General features: G+C 44.4%; 1 protein-coding gene across 3 annotated transcripts in view; it reads left to right on the top strand.

Moving 5' to 3' along the window:
- RNF157 (ring finger protein 157) overlaps positions 1 to 24,497 on the top strand; it is a 75,980-nt gene that overhangs the window by 15,594 nt on the left and 35,889 nt on the right. For all 3 annotated transcript variants that reach the window (XM_065909010.1, XM_065909013.1, XM_065909012.1), the window contains one exon: positions 4,168 to 4,286. In XM_065909010.1, coding sequence (XP_065765082.1) covers positions 4,168 to 4,286 — 119 coding nt within the window. The remainder of the gene's footprint in view (positions 1 to 4,167; positions 4,287 to 24,497) is intronic.

Here is a 24,497-nt window from a genome sequence, read left to right as displayed (position 1 = left end):
ATGATTACAAGATATGTCTGTTTTAAAATAAGGTTTAGATTTTTTTTTTTTTTTTTTAGATTTTTTTTAATTGAATTTATTTTTGGCTGCACTGGGTCTTCATTGCTTTTCGAGGGCTGTTCTCTAGTTGTGGTGCACTGACTTCTCTTGTTGCGAAACACGGGCTCTGGGCGCTTGAGCTCAGTAGTTGTGGCTCTTGGCTTAGTTGTTCCTTGGCTTGTGGAATCTTCCAGGACCAGCGATCAAACCAACATCCTCTACTTTGGTAGATGGATTCTTAACCCTTGAACCAGGGATGTCCCAAGATGTATTTTCTTAAAGCCTGCAAAGAATTCCAATTATGATTTGGTTAATAAATTATAGCCAACTATGGGACTTCCCTGGAGGTCCAGTGATGAGGATTCCATACTTTCTATGTGAGGACTTCAGGTTTGATCCCTGGTCGGGGAACTAAGATCCCACATGCTGCATAGGGGGCCTACAAAGGAAAATAAAAACCATAGCCAATTAATCATGAAAAGCTTGCAGGCAATCTACTAGTCATGTATGTTGTTTCCTGCCCACAAATAGGCAAAGAAATGTTTTGGTGTAGTTCTTTTTTCCATACCATGTCTGATCTCAGTGCACAGTGCTCACGAAGAAGCAGCAATGTGCACACAGCGTCCACACTTTTGTTTCAGAGCCTGTTGGTGGTTTGCTGTTCCCATCTGCTGATGTGGCCGCACCGTCCAGGTCACTGCGCCCTGATCCCCACCTCTGGGCAGCCTGGGCAAACAGAACACCTTACCCAGGCTGCAGATGGCAAGTTCGCTCTCTCCACAGTCTAATTTCAAGGAGAGGAAAAAAGCAAAATGTGGGTTGTTTTTAGTTTTTCTTTTATCTCATGAGGCGTTCATATTTTAAGTGTGCCAAGGGAGATCAGTGTGGCCTTGGCACTTCTCTCGAAATGAAAAAACTCTCCTTTTCAAGGTGGATTATTGGCCTTACTTTTAGGTCTTTGCATATGTGTGCTCTTGGTTTTTAATGCCAAGCGAGGCTGGATTTCCCTGGGACTCCAGTGCTTATGACTCTGAGTTTCCAGTGCAGAGGATGTGGGTTCAATCCCTGGTTGGGGAACTGAGATCCCACTTGCTGTGCACTGCAGCCAAAAAAATTTTTTTTTCTTTTAAATAGTCATAAAAGAAAATAGAGACTTCCCTGGTGGTCCAGTGGCCTAGACAACAAGCTTCTATTCCAGGGGGCCAAGTATGATCCCTGACCAGGAAACTAAATCCCATATTCGACAACTAAGAGTTCAGATGCCTCAACCAAGACCCTGTGCAGCCAAATAGATTTATTTAAAAATAAAAAATTAAGGTAAAAGTTAAAAAATAAAATGGGAGACAAGGTTACAGTTAGCTCTACACACTGCTTTCTGGGTAATTTCGTTTATTATCGTGGCTGTCCCCAAAATGGCATTTCCAGTAGAACCCTGCCATCTTTAATGCTTTAACCCCGAAGCCTTTAACCCTGAAGCCATTAGTGCTCTTTTCTTGCTAGGATCAATCTCTACCATGTGTAAGCTGATTATCCGTTGATTTCATTGTCCCCACGTCCCTCACCTGATGGCTCCCAGGTCCTGGAAACTCAGCGTGTCCCAGATTGAACTCAGCCTGTACCACTCCAGACACTGAACCTGCTTCTCCCCATTCTTTATTCATGATCTGGGCAAGCCACCCATTAATGTAAACATGTTTCCTAATTTCACCTAATGTATAGTAAATGTATATTGTCTAATGTGTAGAAAATATATTTTCCTAATGTCTGACAGTAAATGACAAATTCTTTGAGGTGGCTGCTTCTGTTTGTGACAGCTAGGCACCTCCTTCTGTATAAATTATGCACGTGGAAAATAGGGCTAGCAAGTGCTAGACATAAATAATTTATAACTAAGCTCCTAAATGATGAATTGCGCTGTGTATCTCTGCGGATGGCTGCCCCTGTGTGTTTTCATGTTGATGGGTAACTTTCAAGAGTTGCTCCTCGATTGCTTTGGTTTCGGCTGCTTTTACCCTCAAGGGGCTTTCCAGGTGGCTCAGTGGTAAAAGAATCCACCTGCTAATGCAGAAGACATGGGTTCAATCCCTGGGTCAGGAAGATTCCCTGGAGAAGGAAATAGCAGCCCACACCAGTATTCTTGCCTGAAAAATTCAATGGACAGAGAAGCCTGGCAGGCTACAGTCCCCGGGGTCTCAAAGAGTCAGACACAACTTAGGAATTAAAATAACAGCAACGACTCTCAAATAATGTTTTCCTGCTTGCTGGTTAATTAAAGAATTGCCTCATTTTGTGGCAAGGGATTTTATCCATGTTGTTTTGTTTAATGTGTTTCTAGACCAAAGCAACTCCATGTGTAGAAAATCCAAAAAAATGAATGTTTGATTGCATTTTCCTGTTAGAACTTTCTGCCTTTGTTGCTGTGACTTCTTCACAGGCTAAAAGTGCTGAATCTCATTTTTTTAGAGTTTTCTGTAAACATAAAAAATTGAAACATTTATCCTAGCCATATAACACGTAAAGAAGACTTTTGCTGATTCGTAAGTTCTTTGTATTAATCCAAGAACTGGGGTATATGAGAGCATTGATAGAATATGTTATGGCTGAGTCACTCACTTTTGAACAGTTTACCTTTATGGGAGAATTAGGTTATAGAAATGTGGGCTAAGAAGCATTTGGGGTTTGTTGTTGTTACTGTTTTGTTTTTATTGACATATAGTTGATTTACACTGTGTTAATTTCTGCCGTCCAGCTAAATGGTTCTGTTTGTATATGTACATTCTTTTCTGTACTCATTTCCATTGTGGTTTATCACAGAATGTTGAGCACAGTTCCCTGTGCTATGCGGTAGGACCTGTTGTTGATCAGTCTGTGAGAAGCATGCGTTTAATCGGATCTGGAAAGTGTTCCCAGATGGAATGGGCCGTGTTACCTAAGCCTCGGTTACTTATTGCCACCGTGTCCTGGCTCGGTTCCTCCAGCTGTCTGGATAAGGCAGTTGGAGATCCCGACCCTGGCTGCAGATGGCCTCTGGTTAGTGTAGAGGGGAAAATATTCCTGCCTCCTGGCTGGTCATGGTGGGCCCTGACTGATGTCCCTGTAATCTTGGCCATGAAGACTGCTAATGAATTTGGGACTCGGGTGTATATGCGTGTCTGTGTCTTTCAAAATCACTAAACTTGTCCAGTTAAGCAACATAGTCTGTGTGTAGGTGAGTGACCAGTTGCTTAGTTGTGTCTGATACCCGCCAGGCTCCTCTGTCCATGGAATTTTCCAGGCAGGAATCTGTGTAGTAGTTGATTGGTAAAGCCTGGGGCAGTATTACTTAATTTGTATTTTCCTATTAAACCATCATTTTAAAGCAGATATGGAACACAAGGAGCCTTCATTGTGGAGGGTGTTGGAGGTATACATGGAATTAGCAGGGAAATGCTGAGACTACTGTGTTTGGGTATGAGCTGGTGTATGAAAAATCTAGGCAAAGGAACATATGTGTGTGTGTGCATGCCGATACCTGCAGTTAAGATTCATGAGTACATGCAGAGTAAGGAATAACTGCTTCAAGTGTGAGGGAAAAAATTCAGGAACAAAATACATATATATATATATATATATTCATTAATGTGCATTGTGGGGCCTTCTGGTCTTTTGCTTCTTGATGTGATAGGCAGATCATGGTAAAGATTCAATTAAGAATGTCAAAAGGGACTTCCCCGGTGATCCGGTGGTTAAGCATCCGACTGCCAATGCGGGGGATGAGGGGATTTGATCCCTGGTCTGGGCAGATCCCACATGCCACAGGGCAACTAAGCCCGTGTGCTGCGACCACTGAGCCAGCACGCCACCACAAGAGAAGTCCTTAGTCGCTACAACTAGAGAAACCCCACGTGAAGTATAGCAAAAAAAAAGAATGTCAAAAGGAACACAGTGATCTATTTTATATTTGATATCTTGGGTTCTCACTGCTAGGATTTTGCGTATTTTGTGCCTTTATCCCCAATCAAGAGAAGAAAATTTTCCTAGGGTTAGAAATGGCTCTAATTGTTTGTTGAAGGGTTAACTTTTTTTTTCCCCCTGAATCGGCTTGTTCACTTGGCTTAGTTTGACTGGTTTCTGTCTCTCGCCCTCTAGGAAGCTATTTTGCCAGCCACTTCATTATGGGAGGAGAGAAGTTTGATTCAACTCACCCCGAAGGCTACTTGTTCGGAGAAAACAGCGATCTGAACTTTCTGGGGAACAGACCAGTGGCGGTATGGTTATTATCTGTTTACTTTCACTTGGGGCTAAGTGGCCGAGTCAAATGGTCTTGTCAAAATAAGTTTGTAATTGCTGGTTCAGCAGTGTCTGCGGCTTGGTCTGAGTTGAGAGGAGCCAGACTGCAGCCTCTTTGGTGGAGCAGGGTCTCCTGGCAGCAGAGGCTGCCCCGTGGAAAAGTACCCGGTCTGCCTGAGGGTGAGGACAGCTCACAAAACCCAGCTCTCCTTGGATCTGCCCCTCTGAAGCTCTGCCTAAACGCCACCTCTGCAGACTTCCCTTGCCCAGTCCCTAGCTTGTCCGCACCTTGCTTTTCATTCCTCTTCATAGCAACTAATACCACGTTGTTTTTCAGTCGATAAATCATGTCTAACTCTTTGCAACCCCATGGACTGCAGCATGCCAGGCTTCCTTGTCCTTCACTATCTTCTAGAGTTTGCTCAGATTTCATGTTTATTGAGTCAGTGATGCTATCTAACCATCTTATCCTCTGCTACCCCCTTCTCCTCCTGCCTTCTTTCTTTCCCAGCATCAGGGGTCTTTTTCAATGAGTCAGCTCTTCGCATCAGGTGGCCAAAATATTGGAGCTTCAGCATCAGTCCTTCCAATGAATATTTAGGGTTGATTTCCTTTAGGATTGACTGGTTTGATCTCCTTACAGTCCAAGGGACTCTCAAGAGTCTTCTCCAGCACCACAATTCGAAAACACCAATTCTCCCTAATACCACATAAGCTTCTGTTGCCTTGTCACCTCTATTATCTGCCTTTTGCATCAGAATGTACATTTCCCAGGGCAAGGGGGCTGTGCCACTGTCGAAACCCAGCACCCAGAACAAAGCCTGGGACATTGTGATAAGCCTTTAATAAAGATCTGTTGAATGAATGACTGACAAATTTCCCCTCGATATCTGAGTTGATATCAGACTGTCTCTCTCTCCATTCATTCAACTCATTCCATAAACATTTATGGGGCATTTTCTCTGCACCCAGCATGAAGCTTTGCAAAAATAGCTGCCATGTGGCTACTGAGTGGCCATTTTGTGCTAAGGAAGGCCCTAGAGACTTTTCAGACATTATTTCTTATCTTCATAAAGACCCACTTTAGGACTTCCCTGGTGATCCAGTGGTTAAGATTCCACACTTCCAATGCAGGGGCCAGGGTTCAATCCCTAATCTGGGTACTAAGATCCCACATGACATGTAGCAAGGCCAAAAAATAAATAAATAAAAAATAAAAACAAAACTATATTTAAAAAAAACCCTGCCTGTCAGAGAATTTATTATCAATACTATTTTGTAAGCGAGAACTTGAGGTTCCAAGAGCTGAACAGTGGTAATAGCCTTTGTTGTTGTTTAGTCGCTGAGTCATGTCCAACTCTTTTGTGACCCCATGGACTGTTGCCCGCCAGGTTCCTCTGTCCATGGGATTTTCCAGGCCAGAATGCTGGAGTGGGTTTCCATTTCCTTTTCCAGAGGATCTTCCTGACCCAGGGATTGAACCCATTTCTCCTGTTGTGCAGGTGAATTCTTTACCGCTGAACCACCAGGGAAGCCCAGTAGCCTTTGTGAAGTGCGCACTGCGTTCCAGGCCCTGTTCAAAATGCTTTCAGAAAATTTTCCCCAAAGCCACATAACTAGATCTGCCTAGCCACCAATCAATAACCTTTCCACTGCTTCACTTTGCTCCAAAATATCCTGCCATTCTCTAGAAACTGCCATTTTAGTGGGGCAGGCCAAACACAGGAACAAGAGATATTTCAATAGCAATCAAGGTCTGAAAGGGCTGGGATTCTGTAGGTATAGAGAGTGGGGGAGGGGACTCGCAAGGGCCGATGCTTTGGTGCCGGTTTTGAGAAGGAGGCCTTGGAGGACAGCTGGGTTTTCTTGAGGTGGGTGGGCGTGGGGCTTCCCCGGGCGGAGGGTGGGGGGGGGGGGGGGCACAGAGCCCAGGCGTGAAAGCATTCACGTTTCTGTAGAATCAGCAACCATTTACTGAGAAACTACTATGTGCCAAGTACTGTGGTCGGCGCTGGGGATACAAAGCTGAAATGAGCATGGTTTGTTCCTCCCCTGGAACAAATAAGGAAGCCAGTCTGGCACGAGTGGACCTTTCCTGATGGAGAAGCAAGATTGGAAAAGTAGGTGGGGGCTCCGTTCCCTCTGGACATGTTCCACTCTCTCCCATAGGCTCTGGGGAAATACATTTTTTAGGCAGATGAGCACCCCAGAGAAATCATTTATTTTTTGGTCTTTAGGAAGGTTAATCTGATGACGATTTTCCATCTGGACCTTTAATTAAAAAGCATTTTGGTTGTTGTTGATGGTTTTTATTGTTTTCTTCCTTTCTATCTGGTTTTTGCTGATGGTTCAGAAGATAAAGAATCTGTCTGCGATGCAGGAGACCCGAGTTCGATCTCCTGGAGACGGGAATGGCAACCCAGTCCAGTATTCTTGCCTGGACAATTCCATGGACGGAAAAGCCTGGGGGGCTATAGTATCTGGGGTCACAAAGAGTCAGAAACAACTGAGCGACTAACAGCACCTTTCTTTCTGGGGTGAAAATACCCCCCCCCACACCCCGGTGTGTGCTCAGTCATGTCCAACTCTTTGTGATTCCATAAACTGTAGCCACCCCTCACCACCCCTCAGGAATTTTCCAGGCAAGAATGCTGGGAGTGGGAAGCCGTTTCCTTCTCCAGGGGATCTTCCCCACTCAGGGATCAAACCTGCATCTCCTGCATTTGTAGATGGATTCTTCACTGTGCCACCTCAGAAACCAATTCTTAGTTGAACAGTACTTTCAAAATACCAAGTACTTTCTGCTTCACAGTCAATTATGACAACTCATACTTATCAAATGTCTACTGTCTGATTTTTCTACTATTACCTTAGCCTTTAGAGTGGAATGATCTTTTTTTCTGCTTGAGTCAGATAAAAACTCCCTTACTTCCTGGGAATGGGCTCATGCTTGAAAAATACCCTTTCTTCTCACAGGGACTTGGCCATTTGCATCCACTTCTTCCTCCCTTTTTTCTTTCCTCTGGTGTCAGAATAGTTTATACACTTTTTTAAAGTGTAGGTTTAAAAAAAAACAAACTTTTTCAGGCCATAAAGGTGAGTTTAAAACAAGGGAGCACTTCTTTAGGCTCATTTTGAGGTTGATGCTGGCCGACAAACCTCCCCAAAGTATAACCGTCTTGTTTACACTTCTGCGAGCCCGTGAATGACCGAGCTCTTCCAGGAGCCCCGCAGAGCAGCGTTGACCTTCACTTGCAGGCTTTCTCCCAAGGAAGCATCAACATTGGCCTTTTGTTGTTGTTTTGTGGACCAATCATTAAACATGCTTCATGTTGCACAGAGCAAATGTTTTCAGAGGACATCATCGTTTCACGTTAAGAAAGCAAATCGGAGTAACTTCAAAGAGGGAGGTGGAAGTAGAGAATGCAATACGTTTCCCTTTGCTTTTTCCCTTTCTTGGTTAATAATAGCTAACATTTAGTGAACCCTTACCATTTGCCAGGCCTGGTTGTTCCAAGTTCTCTGTATGTGTTAACTCTTTGTGTCCTTGTTAATGCAAGTTCAAGGGCGATGCACAGTAGGGCCAAACTGAAACGTCAGAGTTTGGAGCAGAGAAAGGTTTATAGCAGGACCGTGCAAGGAGATGGGTGGCTCATGCTGTAAAAACGCTTCAACTCTCCAAAGAGTTTGGGCACAGCGCTTTGAAATGGCAGGGGAGGCAGGGGTGGGCAGTGTTGCGAGGTATGTGATCGCCTTGTGCAGTTCTCTGACTGGCTGATAAGGAGGGAGCAGGGGGTGTCACAGGGCTTCCCTTTAACAGTCCTCAGGCTCCAGGAGGCCTGGGGCTGTGTGCTTCTGGTCATCAAGTAGTTCTTCCATTTGGTGGGAGTTTTTTCAGATCTGCAAAACAACTCAAGAAATTTGCATCAAATACTGTTATCTAGGTGCTTCAGAGAGGAGCTGAAATAGAGGATATGGGGGAAGGCCTGTCCAGGGAAGGCCCCATAGGGTCCTGCTCGGTTACAGCCTCACACCCTAACGAGGAAGGTCCTGATTGCAAAGCCTGGAAGTGACTGACTCAGGATTTGAACCCAGCAGTCCAGCTCCAGAGCCTGGGGTCCCTGCCCTTTCTGGCTGGTCAGGCTGGGCGTACTCAGGACTGCCCACATCCTGTCTGTGAGTCTGAGTAGATCCTTGAGGGCAGTTTGTGAAATGTGGGGAGAGTAGCCAGCGTGGCCGTGACACGTTTTCACAAGTATCTCTTGAGACAGTTTGTATTTGGTGTGTAATTTCACCGGCTGACCTGACCTTGGCCGCCTGCTGTTACCGCACATCAGCTTGTTTAGGGGAAGGCCCAGCGACTGAAGGCTGACTGGTCACTTGAGTTCTCCAGAGCTGACCTCTACTCTCTACTAACATATCCCAGTGTCGGTAGATGGGCGTCGGGTTGCAGAGGAAAGAGAACAGCCTTATAAAGCCATCCAGGAGCCCCAGGCAGGAACGGCTCTTCTTTCCAAAGAGATGGGGACATAATATGTTGAAATACATGGTTAGATTAGATTATAAAGGCCATAGACTTCCTGGCTTCTGGGACTTGTTGTATTTCCTGTCATCTTCTGAATGATCAGACTTAGATGAGTACCATTCAGCAATGGTTGGGCCTGTAGTTTTTACTGAAGCTCATCTCTCGCTTAGGATAATCCATTCGTCAAAGTCAGATGTATTATCAAGTCTTCAGGTCAGATTTAAAGAACCAGAGTGTGTGTGTATATGGAAGGATGGTTGAAGAGAGGTCAGAATCAAGATTGCAAATTTTACATACATCTTACTATTGCAACCCTGGCAATGAAGATTGCAAGCTAGACTCTTTGCATCCCTGGCAAGGGTCCATCACTCAGGCTCTCAAATTACCCACTTGTAACGGGGAGACTGTTCTGACTTTGTAGGAATGTCATGCTTGAAAAATGCGTTGGAATTGCTGGAGGAAGAGATGTATGCAACAATGTTAGCTGCATTCGCTAGCCTTTCAGGTTGGTTATTTCTGCAATTATAGTTCTGGGTGGAGCACATACTCACTTTTTTTTTAAAGTTAATTGTGAGTTAATTTTTCTTATTTTATTTCATTTTTTTATTTTCTTGGCCAAGCCACGTGGCAGGTGGGATCTTAGTTCCCAAACTAGGGCTCGAACTCATGCCCCTTCCAGAGTGTTAACCACTGGACCACCAGACAAATCCCCTCACCGGTTGTTAAGTAACTATCTCAAGTAGTGAACAGGGCTTCTACAGGTCCTTCTGCTCTGGTCTCTGTATAGAGGAGATGAGATGGTGGTGTTGTACATCACAGTTGAGGCCACCCTCCCCTTCCCTAGGTGGCAGAAGAGCTGATGCTGGTTTTTTGGTCCATTATTGCATTAGATCTTTTTTTTTCTTTAAGAGTTTTTTCCTTTTCTTTTTCTATAGCTGCACTGGATCTTCGTTTGCTTTGCTCGGGCTTTCTCTAATTTTGACGAGCAGGGGGCTACTCTTCCTTGCAGTGCATGGGTTTCTCATTGTGGAGGCTTCTCTTATTCTCTTAGGGTGGAGATCTAGGCACACAAGCTCTGTAATTATGGCTCCCAGGCTCTAGAGCTTGGGCTTCAATAGTCGTGGCACACAGGCTTAGTATGCTCCATGGCATGTGGAGTCCCCCTTGACTAGGGATTGAACCCATGTCCCCTGCATTGGCAGGCGGATTCCTATCCACTGCAGCACCAGGGAAGTCCTAGATCTTATTTTATTGAGGTAAATTACTGCTAAAACTCTAAATCATTGGGAGGTTTAGTGACCTTAGGACTGTCAGTTTTCGAGAGATATCTTGACTCCAGAGGCATTAAAAAAAATATCCACGTTGCTGGAATATTTTAGGAATTTGAACAGTGACAACTATAATGCTTTGATTTCCATTTTGGAAAGTTAATTCTTTAAATAAGCTCAAAGTATAGAGTGAATCAGAAAGAGAGGAAGAGACCAGTTAGGAAGTCGTAGTTTATCTTACTTTTTAGATAAAAAGTGCATTTATCTAGAGAGAAACACACTCCATAGACAAAGTATGGGCCATCTCAGAAGGCGAAAATGGCCCAGAAGTCATAGTTTATGTTATTATGTAATTATGTAATTACATAGTTAAGAATGTTAGTTAAGAATGAAAAGTACCTGAACTAGGATATTGGCATTAAAAAAGAAAAAAAGGATCCAAGAGTTCTGGGCAGTTGGAGTTGAGGAAAGGGGAGAAGTCAAGGCAGAGGACACGGAGGAGCAGAGCCCCTGGGGGAGCTGCCACGTAAGCAGGGCGCTTTGCAGGTGTTTTGTCTGAAGGTTGGTTTGTGCCCAGGCCCAGCGTAACCAGGCAGGTTGGTCACAGGTGCAGTGATATCCACGGCCTTAGAGCCTCTGTTCGTCTGCGCAGGCTGCTGTAACAAAATACCATAGGCCGTGTGGCTTAAACAACAGATACTCATTTTTCATGGTTCTGGAGGCTGAGAAGTCCACGGTCAAGGTGCCAGTTGGAAGTGAAGGCCCTCTTTCTTACTTGCGATGACTGCCTTCTACTGTGTCTACACACGGCAGAAAGAGCCTGGGAGTTCCCTAGTGGTTAGGATTCTGAGCTTTCACTGCCAAGGGTCGGGTTTCCGTCCCCGGTTGGGGAATTGAGATTCTGCAAGCCTGTCTCAGTGCAGCCACAAAGGAAAAAGAGAGAGAATGTTCACTCGCTTTCTGTTCCCATCTTGAGGGGCCCACCCTTGTGACTTTATCTAACTGTATGTTGTTGTTTAGTCAGTAAGTTGTGTCCAACTTTTTGCAACCCCATGGACTGTAGCCCCCCAGGCTCCTCTGTCCATGGGATTTCCCAGGCAAGAATACTGGAGTGGGTTGCCATTTCCTTCTCCAGGGAATCTTCCCAATCCAGGGATCGAACCCGAGTCTCCTGCATTGGCAGGCGGATTCTTTACTGCTGAGCCACCAAGGAAGCCCTGCTGCTGCTGCTGAGTCACTTCAGTCGTGTCCGACTCTGTGCGACCCCATAGACGGCAGCCCACCAGGCTCCCCCATCCCTGGGATCCTCTAGGCATGAACACTGGAGTGGGCTGCCATTTCCTTCTCCAATGCATGAAAGTGAAAAGTGAAAGGGACGTTGCTCAGTCGTGTCCGACTCTTAGCGACCCCATGGACTGCAGCCTATCAGGCTCCTCCGCCCATGGGATTTTCCAGGCAAGAGTACTGGAGTGGGTTGCCATCGCCTTCTCCAAAGGAAACTCTATCTAATCTAATTACCTTTCAAAAGCCCCATCTCCAAATATAGTCACTTTGGAAGTTGGGCTTCAATGTATGAATGGGGGGGCATAATTGAGTCCATTGTTGTTGTTCAGTCGCTAAGTCCTGTCTGACTCTTTGTGACCCCATGATTTGAGCATGTCAAGCCTCCCTGTTCTTCACTGTCTCCTGGAGTTTGCTCAAACTCATGTCCACTGAATCAGTGATGCCATGAGTTCATGGCACAATGTAAAGTCCATGGAGGGAGTGTGTGGGTGTGTATTTGTATGAAATTGGATTTTTTGCCTTTTGTCTATCTTCTTTCCCTCTTCCTTCCTTTTTAATGGTACTACAGCTGTTTTTTATTTTTTTGGATGTTCAGTTTGCAATACGTATTTAATTTTCATCTATGGCCCAGCTATTTCTCGTCTCCAAATGTCCATGTAGAGGAAGAACATGCTTCTGTGTGTCTCCTCTGCTCTCAGTATTCTGCTGCAGCGCTGATTCACTTTGACACCAGATACGTGTGGGTTTTCCACACATTAGGCAGGAATCATCAGATAAATTATAGCGTGTCTATACTATGAACTAGTACTCAGCCAAAAATAAGGTGGTGCTGTATTTACTGAGATGAAAATATATCCATGACCACGTCATTTACCAAGAAAAGCAAGTTGCTATCCAAAATGTAGAGTCTGGTTTCACTTCTGATAAAAGTATTAGTAACAGTGTATAAAATATTTGTGCATATGTCTATGTTAATATTGACAGGTGCATAAAAATACATGAGCACACAGCATTTGAACCTGTGACAGGGCTAACTCTTGGGGCTCCATCAGTGACGGGAGGCCCCTCCTTCATATCCTTCGGCGCTGTTTGAATTTTCCCCAGTGGACATGTTTTTATTTTTTAATTGAAAGCATTTACATTTCCTTTAAAAATAGAAAAAGGATTACCGCTGCGCACAGGAAGGAAATAGGCCTAGGAGAGTATATAAAAGTAGGAAAATGAAGGAAGTTCATAGAATAACAGTTTTTTTTAGTGAACTGCAGGAAGGGTGTGGTCTGCTGAGTGGAGTTGCATGCTGAATCAATCAGTCGTGTCTGATTTTTTGTGACCCCGTGGACTATAGTCCACCAGGCTCCGCTGTCTATGGGATTTCCCCGGCAAGAATACTGGAGTGGGTTGCCATATTCTCCTCCAGGGGATCTTCCCTACCCAAGGCTCAAACCTGCATCTCCCAGATCTCCTGCTCGTGCCACCAGGTTGGGATGTACTAATAAGTGGTTATGGGCTTGCGGAGAAAGACACAGACATCAGAATCACCATGGGGAGGAGAGGAGCTGGGAGCTTCAGCTTCTGGGTGTCAAGGTGCAATGATTCACCTTTAAAATGTCAGATTCAGTGTGACTGGGTCCTGTTTTTAACAACCTGAGAGTCCAAGAAAATCCAGACCATAAAAAAGTTAAACTATGAATATTTATACTTTTAGAATGCGAATAGGCCTTTATGTAACTGTTTTTTAAAATCAGCACTTTTATAATACCTGTCTCCCTACTCCTGGACTCTCCCCAGAGGTGACTACCGTACTCAGTTCAATATGTTATCTTCTCAATCTTACTTTCATTTTTTAAAACTGTGACAAAATATGCATAACATAAAAGGCATCATAGCAATTTTAAGTATACCAATGTCAGTACATTCACATTGTTTTATACCCAAGCTCCAGAACTCTTTTCATCTTGCAGAACTGAAACTCTGTCCCCATTAAATACTAACTCGCCCTTTTCCTCTCCTTTCAGCCCCTGGCAACCGTTCTAAGAATTTGACTTCTCAGGATCTGTATCATGGAGTCTTACAGTATTTTCTTTTTGTGACTTGTTTCTTTCATTGAGCATAATGTTTTCAAGGTTCATCCATGTTGTAGCCTGTATCAGAATTTCCTTCTTTTTTAAAAAAAAAAAAGAGTTCAATGGCTGTATCAGGTGTTAGTTGTGGCATTAAGGAGGTTTTAGTTGAGACATGTGGGAGTCTTGTCTTGTAAACTCTTAGTTGCAGCATGTGAGATCTAGTTCCCTGACTAGGGATTGAACCCAGGCCCCATTCTTTGGGAGCTTGGAGTCTTAGCCACTGGGCTACCAGAATTCTGGCAGTCCCAGAATCTCCTTCCTTTTTAAGGCTGAGCAATATTCCAGTATATAGATAGACCATGTTTTGTTTATCCTTTCATCTGTCAATAGGCACTTGGGTTGCTTCCTCCTCTTGGCTGTTGTGAATAATACTGCTAAGAACATGGGTGTTACATTCCATTTTTAAGGCACACATGCCAGTATTGGCCTAGGGAAGAAGTGACCATTTACTTTTAGAAATTATGTAAATAAAATTATTGTACATCTTCAGTTTTGAAATTTAACTTGTTTTTCGTCATTACCCCTTGGCTTTGGGTTAAGATGTATGTTAGTTGCTCAATCGTGGACTCTTTGCGATGCCATGGACTGTATAGCCTGCCAGTCTCTGTCCACGGGATTTCCCAGGCAAGAATACTGGAGTGGGTAGCCATTCCTTTCTCCAGGGGATTTTCCCAACCTAGGGCTTGAACCCAGGTCTCCTGCATTGCAAGCAGATTCTTTACCATCTGAGCGACCTATTCTATTTACGTTACCTTGTAATTCTTAATAAAGATGAAGAAATCATTTCAAATGCATTCTTCTAGGGAAAGTTGCTTCCTGACACTTAGTGAATAAATATTGAATATGTAAACATATCTCCAGTGTGCAGATACCATCCTATCATATTTCCAAATACTGAAGGACTATAACCAAATTGTAGATTTTATTCAAGCATTAGCTTCAGCTGTCTCTTGATTCCAGAGAAAACATTAAAAGCTGGTTACTTTTATTTAAAAATGTTTAAAATCTGTATTTATTTACTTGATGGTGTTGGGTCTCAGTTGGGACACGCAGGATCTTCATTATGTCCTTCGGGATCTTTCATTGCTGTGCACAGACTCTCTAGTTGTGGCACTCAGGCTCAGTGGCTGTGGCCTGTGGGCGTAGTTGCTCCACTGCATGTGGGGTCTTAGTTCCCCACTCAGCGATCAAACCTGTGCCCCCTGCTTTGGAAGGTGAATTCTTAACCCCTGGACCCCCAGGGAAGTCCCAGGCTGGTTACTTTTACATGCAGTGTAGGTTAGATTATGTTTTAGGTAAATAAAAGCCTAAAATAAAGAGACTTAACAGTACGTGTAATGTTAGCTCCACCTTTGGAAAATAAATTATAACATAAAAAAGACAGCTTTGAAAGCTAGTTGGTTGAGTCCAAGCATTTGATACAGTACTTGGCACTAAGAAGGGATTTTTAATGTGACTTCTGTCCTGGTTTTCCACCCTGAGACCTCTGTTTTATGGAGATGAGCTTCTGTAGGTGACGGATCATGGGATGGAAAAGGGTTCCACCGGTGAGACGGGGCAGGAGAGTGACGGAGGACCCTGAGCCACACCGTCAGGTTCACTCTGAGGCCCCAGCGATGAGGAGGGGTGTCCCAGAGATGTCAGGTCAGCCGATAATGACTTTTCCTGCCACCTGCTCCTTTTTTTTTTTTTTTTTTTAGCTTTCATTTCTGGAAACAAAAACCATCTGCTTTTAATTTTCTATCTTTTTTTCTTTTAACTTTTGTATTGGGAGTTGTGAAATATTTATATGGAAGTATATGAACCACGTATCTACAGTTAAAGAAGCTACAAACAAACACCCCTGGACTCGCCACCCAGATGAAGAAATGAAGCATTACCAGCACCTTAGCAGTCCGTCCTGTGCCGGACCCTGGGCACAGCTTTATCGAGATATAACTCGCCATGGATTTCTCCACAGGAGCGTTACTGTCTTTCCCATGGTAGTTAATAAGTATCTCGGGGAAGCTAGTTGGAAACTACTGCCTAGATGTCTTCTTTTTTTAATGCAGAAACCATTCGCTAAGTTTACTCCTTTCTTCACATAAAAGAGCTGCCCCAGCTAAGGTTAATGAAATAAGACATTGCGTATATTAGATCTACCGCATTGCTGAGAGATGCAAGACAGAGACCGTGATTCTCTCTGTCTGGTGTGTCTGGTTCAAGGTATAGTCTTATGGAATTAAAGCTGTAGAAAGGAGTGGCAAGGTAACCTGAAATTATGAAAGAAAGGGGAAAAAAAATTCCCTAGAGAAGAAACTTTGCTGGAGATGAACAAGGAATAGGAACTTCCCTGATGGGCCAGTGGCTAAGACTCCGAACTCCCAGTGCAGAGGGCCTGAGTTGGATCCCTGATCAGGGAACTAGATCCCACATGCCACAACTAAGAGTTCGCACGCTGCAACTAAGACCTGGTGCAGCCAAATAAATAAATAAGTAAATATTTAAAAAAAAGAAGAAGAAGAAGGGGCTTTCCTGGTGGCTCAGTGTAAGGAATCTGCCTGCCAATGCAGGAGACACGGGTTTGATCCCTGGTCCGGGAAGATCCCACATGCCGTGAAGCACCTCAGCCCCTGCACCCCAACTATTGAGCTTGTGGTCTGGAGCCTGAGAGCCGCAACTACTGAGCCCTCGTGTGGCAGTTACTAAAGTCCTTGCACCCTAGAGCCCGCGCTCCACTACAAGAGAAGCTACCGCAATGAGAGGTCCATGCACCACAACTAGAGAGTAGCCCACTCACTGCAACTAGAGAAAAAGCCCAAGCTGCAATGAAGACCCAGCACAGCCAATACTAAAATAAATCTTAAAAAAAAAAAAAAGAAGAAGAAGAAGAAGAAGAAGAGGGCCTGATCTGTGAGGCAGAATCAGTGTAGTGTCTAGGCTTTGGTACTTAGACTCTGTGTCCCCGGCCCTCCCAAAGGACACAGCCAGCTCATGGCTTTCCCTGCTGTATGTGGCAGACCCTTTCTAGGATGCCAGCTCCTCTGAGTCCCATGCTGGTTACTTTTACATGCAGTGTAGGTTAGATTATATTTTAGGTAAATAAAAGCCTAAAATAAAGAAACTTTAACAGTACATGTAATATTAGCTCCACCTTTGGAAAATAAATTATAACATAAAAAAGACAGCTTTGAAAGCTAGTTGGTTGAGTCCAAGCATTTGATACAGCACTTGGCACTAAGAAGGGATTTTTTAATGTGACTTCTGTGTCCTGGTTTTCCACCCTGAGACCTCTGTTTTATGGAGATGAGTTTCTGTAGGTGACGGATCATGGGATGGAAAAGGGTTCCACCGGTGTGATGGGGCAGGAGAGTGACGGAGGACCCTGAGCCACACCGTCAGGTTCACTCTGGGGTTCCAGTGACCTCAGGGACTTTTTTCCCAAAGACTGCTGTGCCAGTTCTGGACTCATTTAGTGTGGTCCATTGTTCTTCCGGGCTTCCCTGGTCACTCAGAGGGTAAAGAATCTGCCTGCAATGCAGGAGACCTGGGTTCGATTCCTGGGCTGGGAAGATCCCCTGGAGAAGGGAAAGGCTACCCACTCCAGTATTTTGGCCTGGAGAATTCCATGGACAGGGGAGCCTGGCAGGCTGCAGTCCATGGGGTCACAAAGAGTCGGCCACAACTGAGTGACCGAGCACACACATCCCCATCTCAAGCCTTAGAGTTCGTGCCTTTCCATCAGGACCTTGACTTTGACGTGATAGACTTGCCTGGACTGAGTTCACCCTCCTTCTTAGCTTTTTTCTTTTTTGGCTCTGCTGGGTCTACGTTGCTGTGCAGGCTTCCTCTCGTTGCAGGGAGCGGGGGCTTCTCTCTAGCTGCAGTGCTTGGCCTTCTTCCTGCAGCGGCTTCTCTTGTGGAGCTTAGGCTCCAGGGCGCGCAGGCTCAGTAGTTGTGGAGCACTGGCTAGTGCTCCAGGGCAACTTCCTGGACCAGGGATCGAACCCGTGTCCCCTGCATTGGCAGGCAGACTCTTACTCACTGGACCACCAGGGAAGTCCTTCTTCTTAGTCCTGCCACTCCTTAATTTCAGGTTCTGTGCCTGTGGGGGGGGGGTGAGTGCTTTTAGGCCGACTGTCATACTTGGCTTCACATCGTCATAGCTGAGATTGTCTTTTTCCATTTTCATGGGACAGACGATTTTTAATAACAGCCACCCAGTCCCACGGTCTTGTGGCCGTTTCTTCTGCACTTCCTGTACCAGAGACGTGAAACGGGTCAGTGTATGCCGCCCCCCCCCTCCGCCCCCGCCACAGGGCATAGCACCCCAGGGACCTTCACCCCACTGATGGGTCCACGTCGCCAAATGGCTGGTGAACGACCCACCACCCCCAGAATTCCACGTGCCGAGTCCACTTCCGTAGGCAACTTCTGCTGCCACCTGTTCTAAGGCAGACTCTCTGGAAGCAAACCTGCATTGGAGATCTTTATGAAAACTGTTTATTGAAGGAATGCTCTTTGGAGAAGAGGTAAAACGGAAGCCAGATGGCGCAGGGGAGCAAAATTAGTAACAGTGTGGTCTTGGCAGAGACTTGCTCCAGCCTGGTCCCTCGGAAAAGCTCTGGAGTGCAGCTTGCACCATAGAATCCCCCCATCTCGAGGACAGGGAGCTGGCTTTTTGTAACCCCTGCCCTGCTGCTGTGAACTTTCTATTGTATGAATTTAGTTCAGCATGAAAGTGAAAGTGTTAGTTGCTCCGTCCTGTCGACTCTTTGCTACCCCATGGACTGTAGCCCACCAGGCTCCTCTGTCCCTGGGATTCTCCAGGCAAGAATACTGGAGTAGGTGGCCATTCCCTTCTCCAGGGGATCTTCCCAACCCAGGAATTGAACTCAGGTCTCCGGCAGTGCAGGCAGATTCTTTACCATCTGAGTCCCCAGGGAGGCCTTTGTTCAGCATATGTATGTATATTTGTTAGATGTATGCTCATGGTTGGCATTTCTGGGGCACCCAGCATGCTGTAGAAGACTCTGCCGGACAGTTTTCCAAAGCAACTCTGCCAGTTTTACTCCTCCCAGGAGTGTTTGGGGTCCCTGGCACCTAGTTATTTTCCATCTTTTTCATCTTAGCTATTCTGGTGGGGATGCACAATTAATTTCCATTTTCTGGATGACACAAGAGGTTGAGTACCTTTTTTTTTCCTTAGATTTTTTTTTTTTTTTTGAAGTGGACCATTTTAAAGTCATTTCTTGAATTTTTTACAATATTGCTTTATTTTTATTTTTTTGGCCATGAAGCTTGTGGGACCTTAGTCGCCCGACCAGGGATCCAGTCCATAGCCCCAGCATTGGGAGGTGAAGTCTTAACCGCTGAACCACCAGTGAAGTCCCAGTGAGGCTGAGCACCTTTACATATGTTTAGTGGCCATTTGGGTCCATCCTTGGAAAAGTGTCAGTTCGAATCTTTTCTCTTAGCTCAACTGCTTTTTCTTTCTTAGGAAGGAGATAATAGGGCGGCATGAGTCTTTGCTCAGATAAATACATTGCAAATGTCTTTTCCTAGTCTCTGCTTGCTTTTCACTCTCTCTTTTAAAAAATTATTTATGAGAGTTTCCTGGTAGCCCAGTGGTTAGGATTCGGTGCTTTCACTGCTGTGGCCCAGATTCAATCTCAGGGAACCGAGATCCCACAAGCCATGCTGCCAAAAATAAAATAAACAAATATACTTTATTGAGACATAATTGACAGATAACTATTGTGTTAGTGTGAGGTGTACAACCTATTGACTTGACACATTTATATATTGCAATATGATTACCACCAAACCTAGTTGCTAATACCTACCTCAGGGCATGCCGTTATTATTTCTTTTTTTGTGGTGAGAAAACGTTTTAAGTCTTAAGTCTCTTAGCAGCTTTGAAATTCAATGCCTTTTTCATTCTTTTCATGGTATCTTTAGTTGAACAGAAGTTCTAAATGTTAATATAGTCCAGTTTATCTATTTTTTTTTCTTATATGGTGGCACTTTTTTTTGTATCCTATTTAAGAAATGTTTCAAATACCAAAATCATGAAGATGTTTCGGTTTTCTTCTAACAGCTTTGTTTTACCTTTCACTTTTAGGCTTGTCATCCACCTGGAATTGACCTGGGGGTGTGCTGTGAAGTAGGGGCCAGGGTTCTTTTTTGTTTTTTTCATACTTACTTATTTGGCTACTCTGGTCTTAGTTGTGGCAAGCGGGATCTTAGTTGCAGCATAGTTACCTGACCAGGGATCAAACCCGGGCCCCCTGCACTGGGAGCTTGGGAGCTCAGAGTCAGCCACTGGACCACCAGGGAAGTCCCAGGACCAAGCTTCTTTTCCTTTTCTTTTTGTTTTTTTGTTTAAATTGACCCAACACCGACGGTGGAAAAGGCTATCCATCCCTGTCTCATGGCACTGCAAATCAGGTGACCGTATCCAGTTTCTGCAATAAAGAATCCACTCACGTCCAGCCTGAGGGCGGCAGCGGTGGAGAGGGGAGCCAGCCTGGTGGTGGGTTTCTGGGGAAGGGGCTGAATGGTCTCAGCAAGCCTCCTTTCGGAGACTTTTGATTTAGCTGTCAGTTTTTAAAGAGCTCCCTCGCTTCAGCCACACTCCATGTCCCTGGGTCCCTGGGACTGTCAGATTCTCTGATGTATTCTCTGAGAAACCTGACTTTAAGAAAAAACAGGAATGTCTTAAAAAGGAGGAGGAGTTCACAGACATACCAGTGCTGTCTGCACCTCCACGTGGTCGCGGGAGCCCGTGATTGTGGACGTGTAACAGGGAGAGGTGGTCAGCGTGTCCCCCAGACACGTGCTGGTGGGAGCGGGGACAGGTCAGCTCTGCTGCTCCATCAGCAGCCCTCAGCCAGAGGGGTCGGTCCCAGCTCCCCGCCAGCGGGTGCCCGGGTATCCCTGCAGAACAGAAGCGGGTCATCTCAGACCTGAGCGTTGGTTCTTCGCTGGTTCGTGGTTGCTTTGAATCTAGTGCAGAGGTCACGCTTGTGCGCTGGACCGCCAGGGTCTCAGCAGACAGGAGGCAAGCTTGCTCAGCTCTCGCTTTACCTTAGACGGCACCTCCCATGTCCTTCTAATCACAAACTGAGGATCTCAGAGAGCCTTCCAGTCACTGTGGTAAGAATTTTTATGCCTCCGCAGGGAGGGTGGGTGCTGTTCCCAGGAGGTTCAATTCCAATAGAATATGTGGCAGATTTGCAGTCATTCTCCTAGGTAAAAGTGAGATGTGTCCTAAATTGTATTTACTCCAAGTGTTTTGGGATTCATGGATAAGAGATACTTATCTAACTGCTGATAGTTTGTGCATTCTTTTTCCCAAGAATTCAAAATGGCATTACAGATAGAATTTTTTTTTAAAGAAAATAATATTGTCACAAATAATCATCACTAATGATCACCATTGATAACCTATATTTTCATAGCACTGTGTAATTTTTAGAACATTTTCTATTTGGTCTTAATCCAGTATTCTGGCCTGGAGAATTCCATGGACTGTATAGTCCATGGGGTCGCAAATAGTCGGGCACCGCTGATCGACTTTCATTATCCTCTTAGTACTTACCCTACCTGATAGACAAAGGCTGTAAATCCCATTTTACAGATAAGGAAACTGATGCCACAGATGTTAAATTACTCACCCGAGAAGAGAAGCAAGAACCTGGATGTTCCCTCCTGGCGGTTTATCAAATCGTTTCACTTGTATTGTTTAATTTCATGCTTGCACACAGCTCACTGGCAGGACCAGAGGATCCTAGCTCCTAGTTGAACTTAAAAAATTTTGTTCCATAAAGCCTATATTAAAAAGCACATGGCAGGAACTTCCCTGGCAATCTAATGGTTAAGATTCTGTACTTTCGATGCAGGGGACCTGGGTTTGATCCTTGGTTGGGAAACTGAGATTCCACATGCCACGTGGTGCAGGCAAAACAAAAAAGCAGAAAACACATGGCAAGGAGTTCCCTCACTGCCTAGTGGTTAGGACTGGGCGCTTTTATTGCTCTACCCTGGGTTCAGTCCCTGCTTCAGGAACGGAGATCCTTCAAGCCAAGCAGTGCTGCCAGAAAGAAGAAAAGAATAATGAAAAAAAAAGAATGTGGCGGGAGGGGGGTTCAGGATGGGGAACACATGTACACCCATGGCTGATTCATGTGAATATATGGCAAAAGCCACCACAATATTGTAAAGTAATTAGTCTCCAATTAAAAAAAAAAAAAAGAATGTGTATATGGGTAAAACTGAATCGCTTTGCTATACAGCAGAGACTGGCTCAACATTGTAAATCAACTATACTTCAATTAAGAGTCAATAAAATAAAAAACACATGGCAGTCTCTTTTTTTTTTTGGCAGTCTGTTTTTTAGGTATTCTGTGAGTATTAATTGTGCCAACCTGCTTTTGGGCAAATATTCAAAATCCAGGTGGTCACCATGGCCACACACTGTGCTTCTCTGAAGAATTTATTCATATCTTCATTCTACAGATACCCATTTTAATCATTTCTGTGTGCTGGTCTAATCCGTCTGGGTGATACAAAAATGTCTCTAGCATAGACTTTGCCCTCAAGTGTATCATCTCGCAGGAAGCTCAGACACATACACACAAAAGGGGAAGTAGTGCTAAGCGTAGGCTGAGCTTCCAGAAGCTCTGAGAAACTTTGCTTTGTGACATAAGTTTTGCTGACTTGGAAAGTGCTGCTAAATGCGTGAACTTTTGGTTTGTTGTTGAAGGCTGCGTCTCTTAACACACCAGGGCACAGAGAACTGCTGCGGTTTTCAACAGTGAAACTAAAGCATCTGTGTTGTAGGAATTTCCTCGAAATTTCTTTGAAACATACTGAAACTAAGTGCACACTCTCACCTCTTGTTTCCTGTTGTCAGGGTCCACCCCAGCTTACGGGAAACTATCCGTATCTGTGCTGCATTTCAAAGAAAAATTTGGTTAATTTTTTTAAGCTTTTAAAGAGATGCAGAATGACCTTACATTGTAAGAAAAGTGGGTTTTTTGTTTTCTTTTTTTAAACAAAAGTCTATAAAAGTCAAAGACTTCTGGGTCAAATAATGTGGTTATATGTAGATAGCATCCCTGAATGGCACACGTATTTCACTCAACTAAAATAGTAGCTCTGATTATTACAGAAATGAATCAGACGTGTGCTTTATCTTTAGAAGATAGCTCTGACAAAGCGGGCTTTGCGGTAAAGGTTGCTATAATTATAGAATAGAATGTAGTCCCATAGTTTCCATTTATTAAAAATGTAAATGCTTTTAATACCAAAGGTGCATGTCCTCTGTTAACCCAGACTGTTCAATGATTTCTTAAAGAACGAGAGAGAGATGACTTCCCTGTCGGTCCAGTGGTTAAGACTCAGCTTCTACCGCAGGGAGCAGGGGGTTCCTCCCCTGATCAGGAACTGAGATCCCACAGGCCACGTGATACAGCCAAAAAAAAGAGTTAGCCCAGGCACTTAATAGAAGTGATGATAATAGTAAGTACCAGTGGGTGCCATTTACAGTCGACACAGTTGTTTCACAGTTAACAGCTCAGCTGTTTTCTCCCTGCCCCGAATTACCCTCTACGGTGAGCAGGGGTAATATTGGGGCACTCTTCTGCCAGGTTTCTCCACTTGCAGGCTCTGCCAAGAGAGGATGCTAAAGAGTCTGCAGGCCTGGAGGGGGAGGAAGGGCGGTACCCAGAGGTACCTTCTATCTTCTGGGAGGGTCCCCTCCGCACTGGGGACGGTGGCAGCTTCCCCGAGGTGACTGTGTCAGCTGTGTCCCTTTTTTGTATTTGGGCTCTCCAGTGCCTGTTTAACCAGTTCCTTCTATTAAATTCTCTGTTAAAATACCTGGTGTGGTTTGTTTTCCTGACTGGACCTTGATTAATATAACCTTTACTCTCTCAAGTTATAAGGCAAATATTATCAGGCATATTTTACTGGTGAGGAAGTGGAGACTTAGGGTATAGAGGTTTGTGTAAAATTTCGCAACCGCTAGTAGTACAAGAGCCAAGACAGGTCTATCTTCCATTTTGAGATCCTCCGTTTTCCATTCCTTCTTGTCCTTTCTCTTGCTTCACTTCCTCCCTTCCTTTTTTTTTTTTAAATAATTTTATACCAAAAGAAAAAGGACTTCTCTGGCAGTCCAGTGGTTAAGACTTTGCACTTCCACTATAGACGATACAGGTTCAATCCCTGGTCGGGGGACTAAGATCCCCCGTGCCCCCTGGCACAGCCCAAATAGTAATAATAATAATAATTTTATCCTTAACAGAAGAACGGCAAAGGTAGTAGGGAATTCCGGTATACCCTTCACCCAGCTTTCTCTAATGTTTTCTTTCTCTAATCTTATACAACCATGAAGCATTTATCCAAACTAAAAATTAGCATAGGAACATTACTATTTTTCAAAGCTACAGATTTTATTAGGACTACACTAGTGTTTCCATTAATGTCTTTTTTTTAGTCCCAGATCACCTGTGGTTGTTATGTCTTCTTTATCTCGTCCAATCTTGAACAGTTTCTGTTTTTCCTTGTTTTTCATGACCGTGACAATTTTGAGATGTACTAGTTAGATATTTTGTAGATCTCCCATCAGTTTGGGTTTTCTGATGTTTTCTTGTGATTAGATCAGAATTATGGCTTTGGAGGAAGAACACCACAGAGGTTAAGTGCCCTTCTTATTGTAGCAGATCAGAGGCACGTGATAGTTCATGCTGCTCCCAGTGATGGCAACCTTGATCACTTAGTCAAGGTGATTGTCTGTCAGGTTTACCCACTGTCAACCTTTCCTTTTCCCTAATGTATTTGTTTAGAAGCTAGTTACTAAATCCTCTTGCTGAACTTTTGACTTCCCACTTAATCCTTGGCTTCTGCTTTCTTGGCAGATTATTAACTAGTGCTTAAAGAATCTTTGTATTAATTGACTAGGCTGAGAATTATAAACCTAGGAGCCAGACTAACCATGCTAACATT

The sequence above is a fragment of the Muntiacus reevesi genome, chromosome 18, assembly GCF_963930625.1.
Source record: "Muntiacus reevesi chromosome 18, mMunRee1.1, whole genome shotgun sequence".
Classification (NCBI taxonomy): Eukaryota; Metazoa; Chordata; class Mammalia; order Artiodactyla; family Cervidae; genus Muntiacus; species Muntiacus reevesi.
This window is presented reverse-complemented; position numbering and strand designations above follow the sequence as displayed.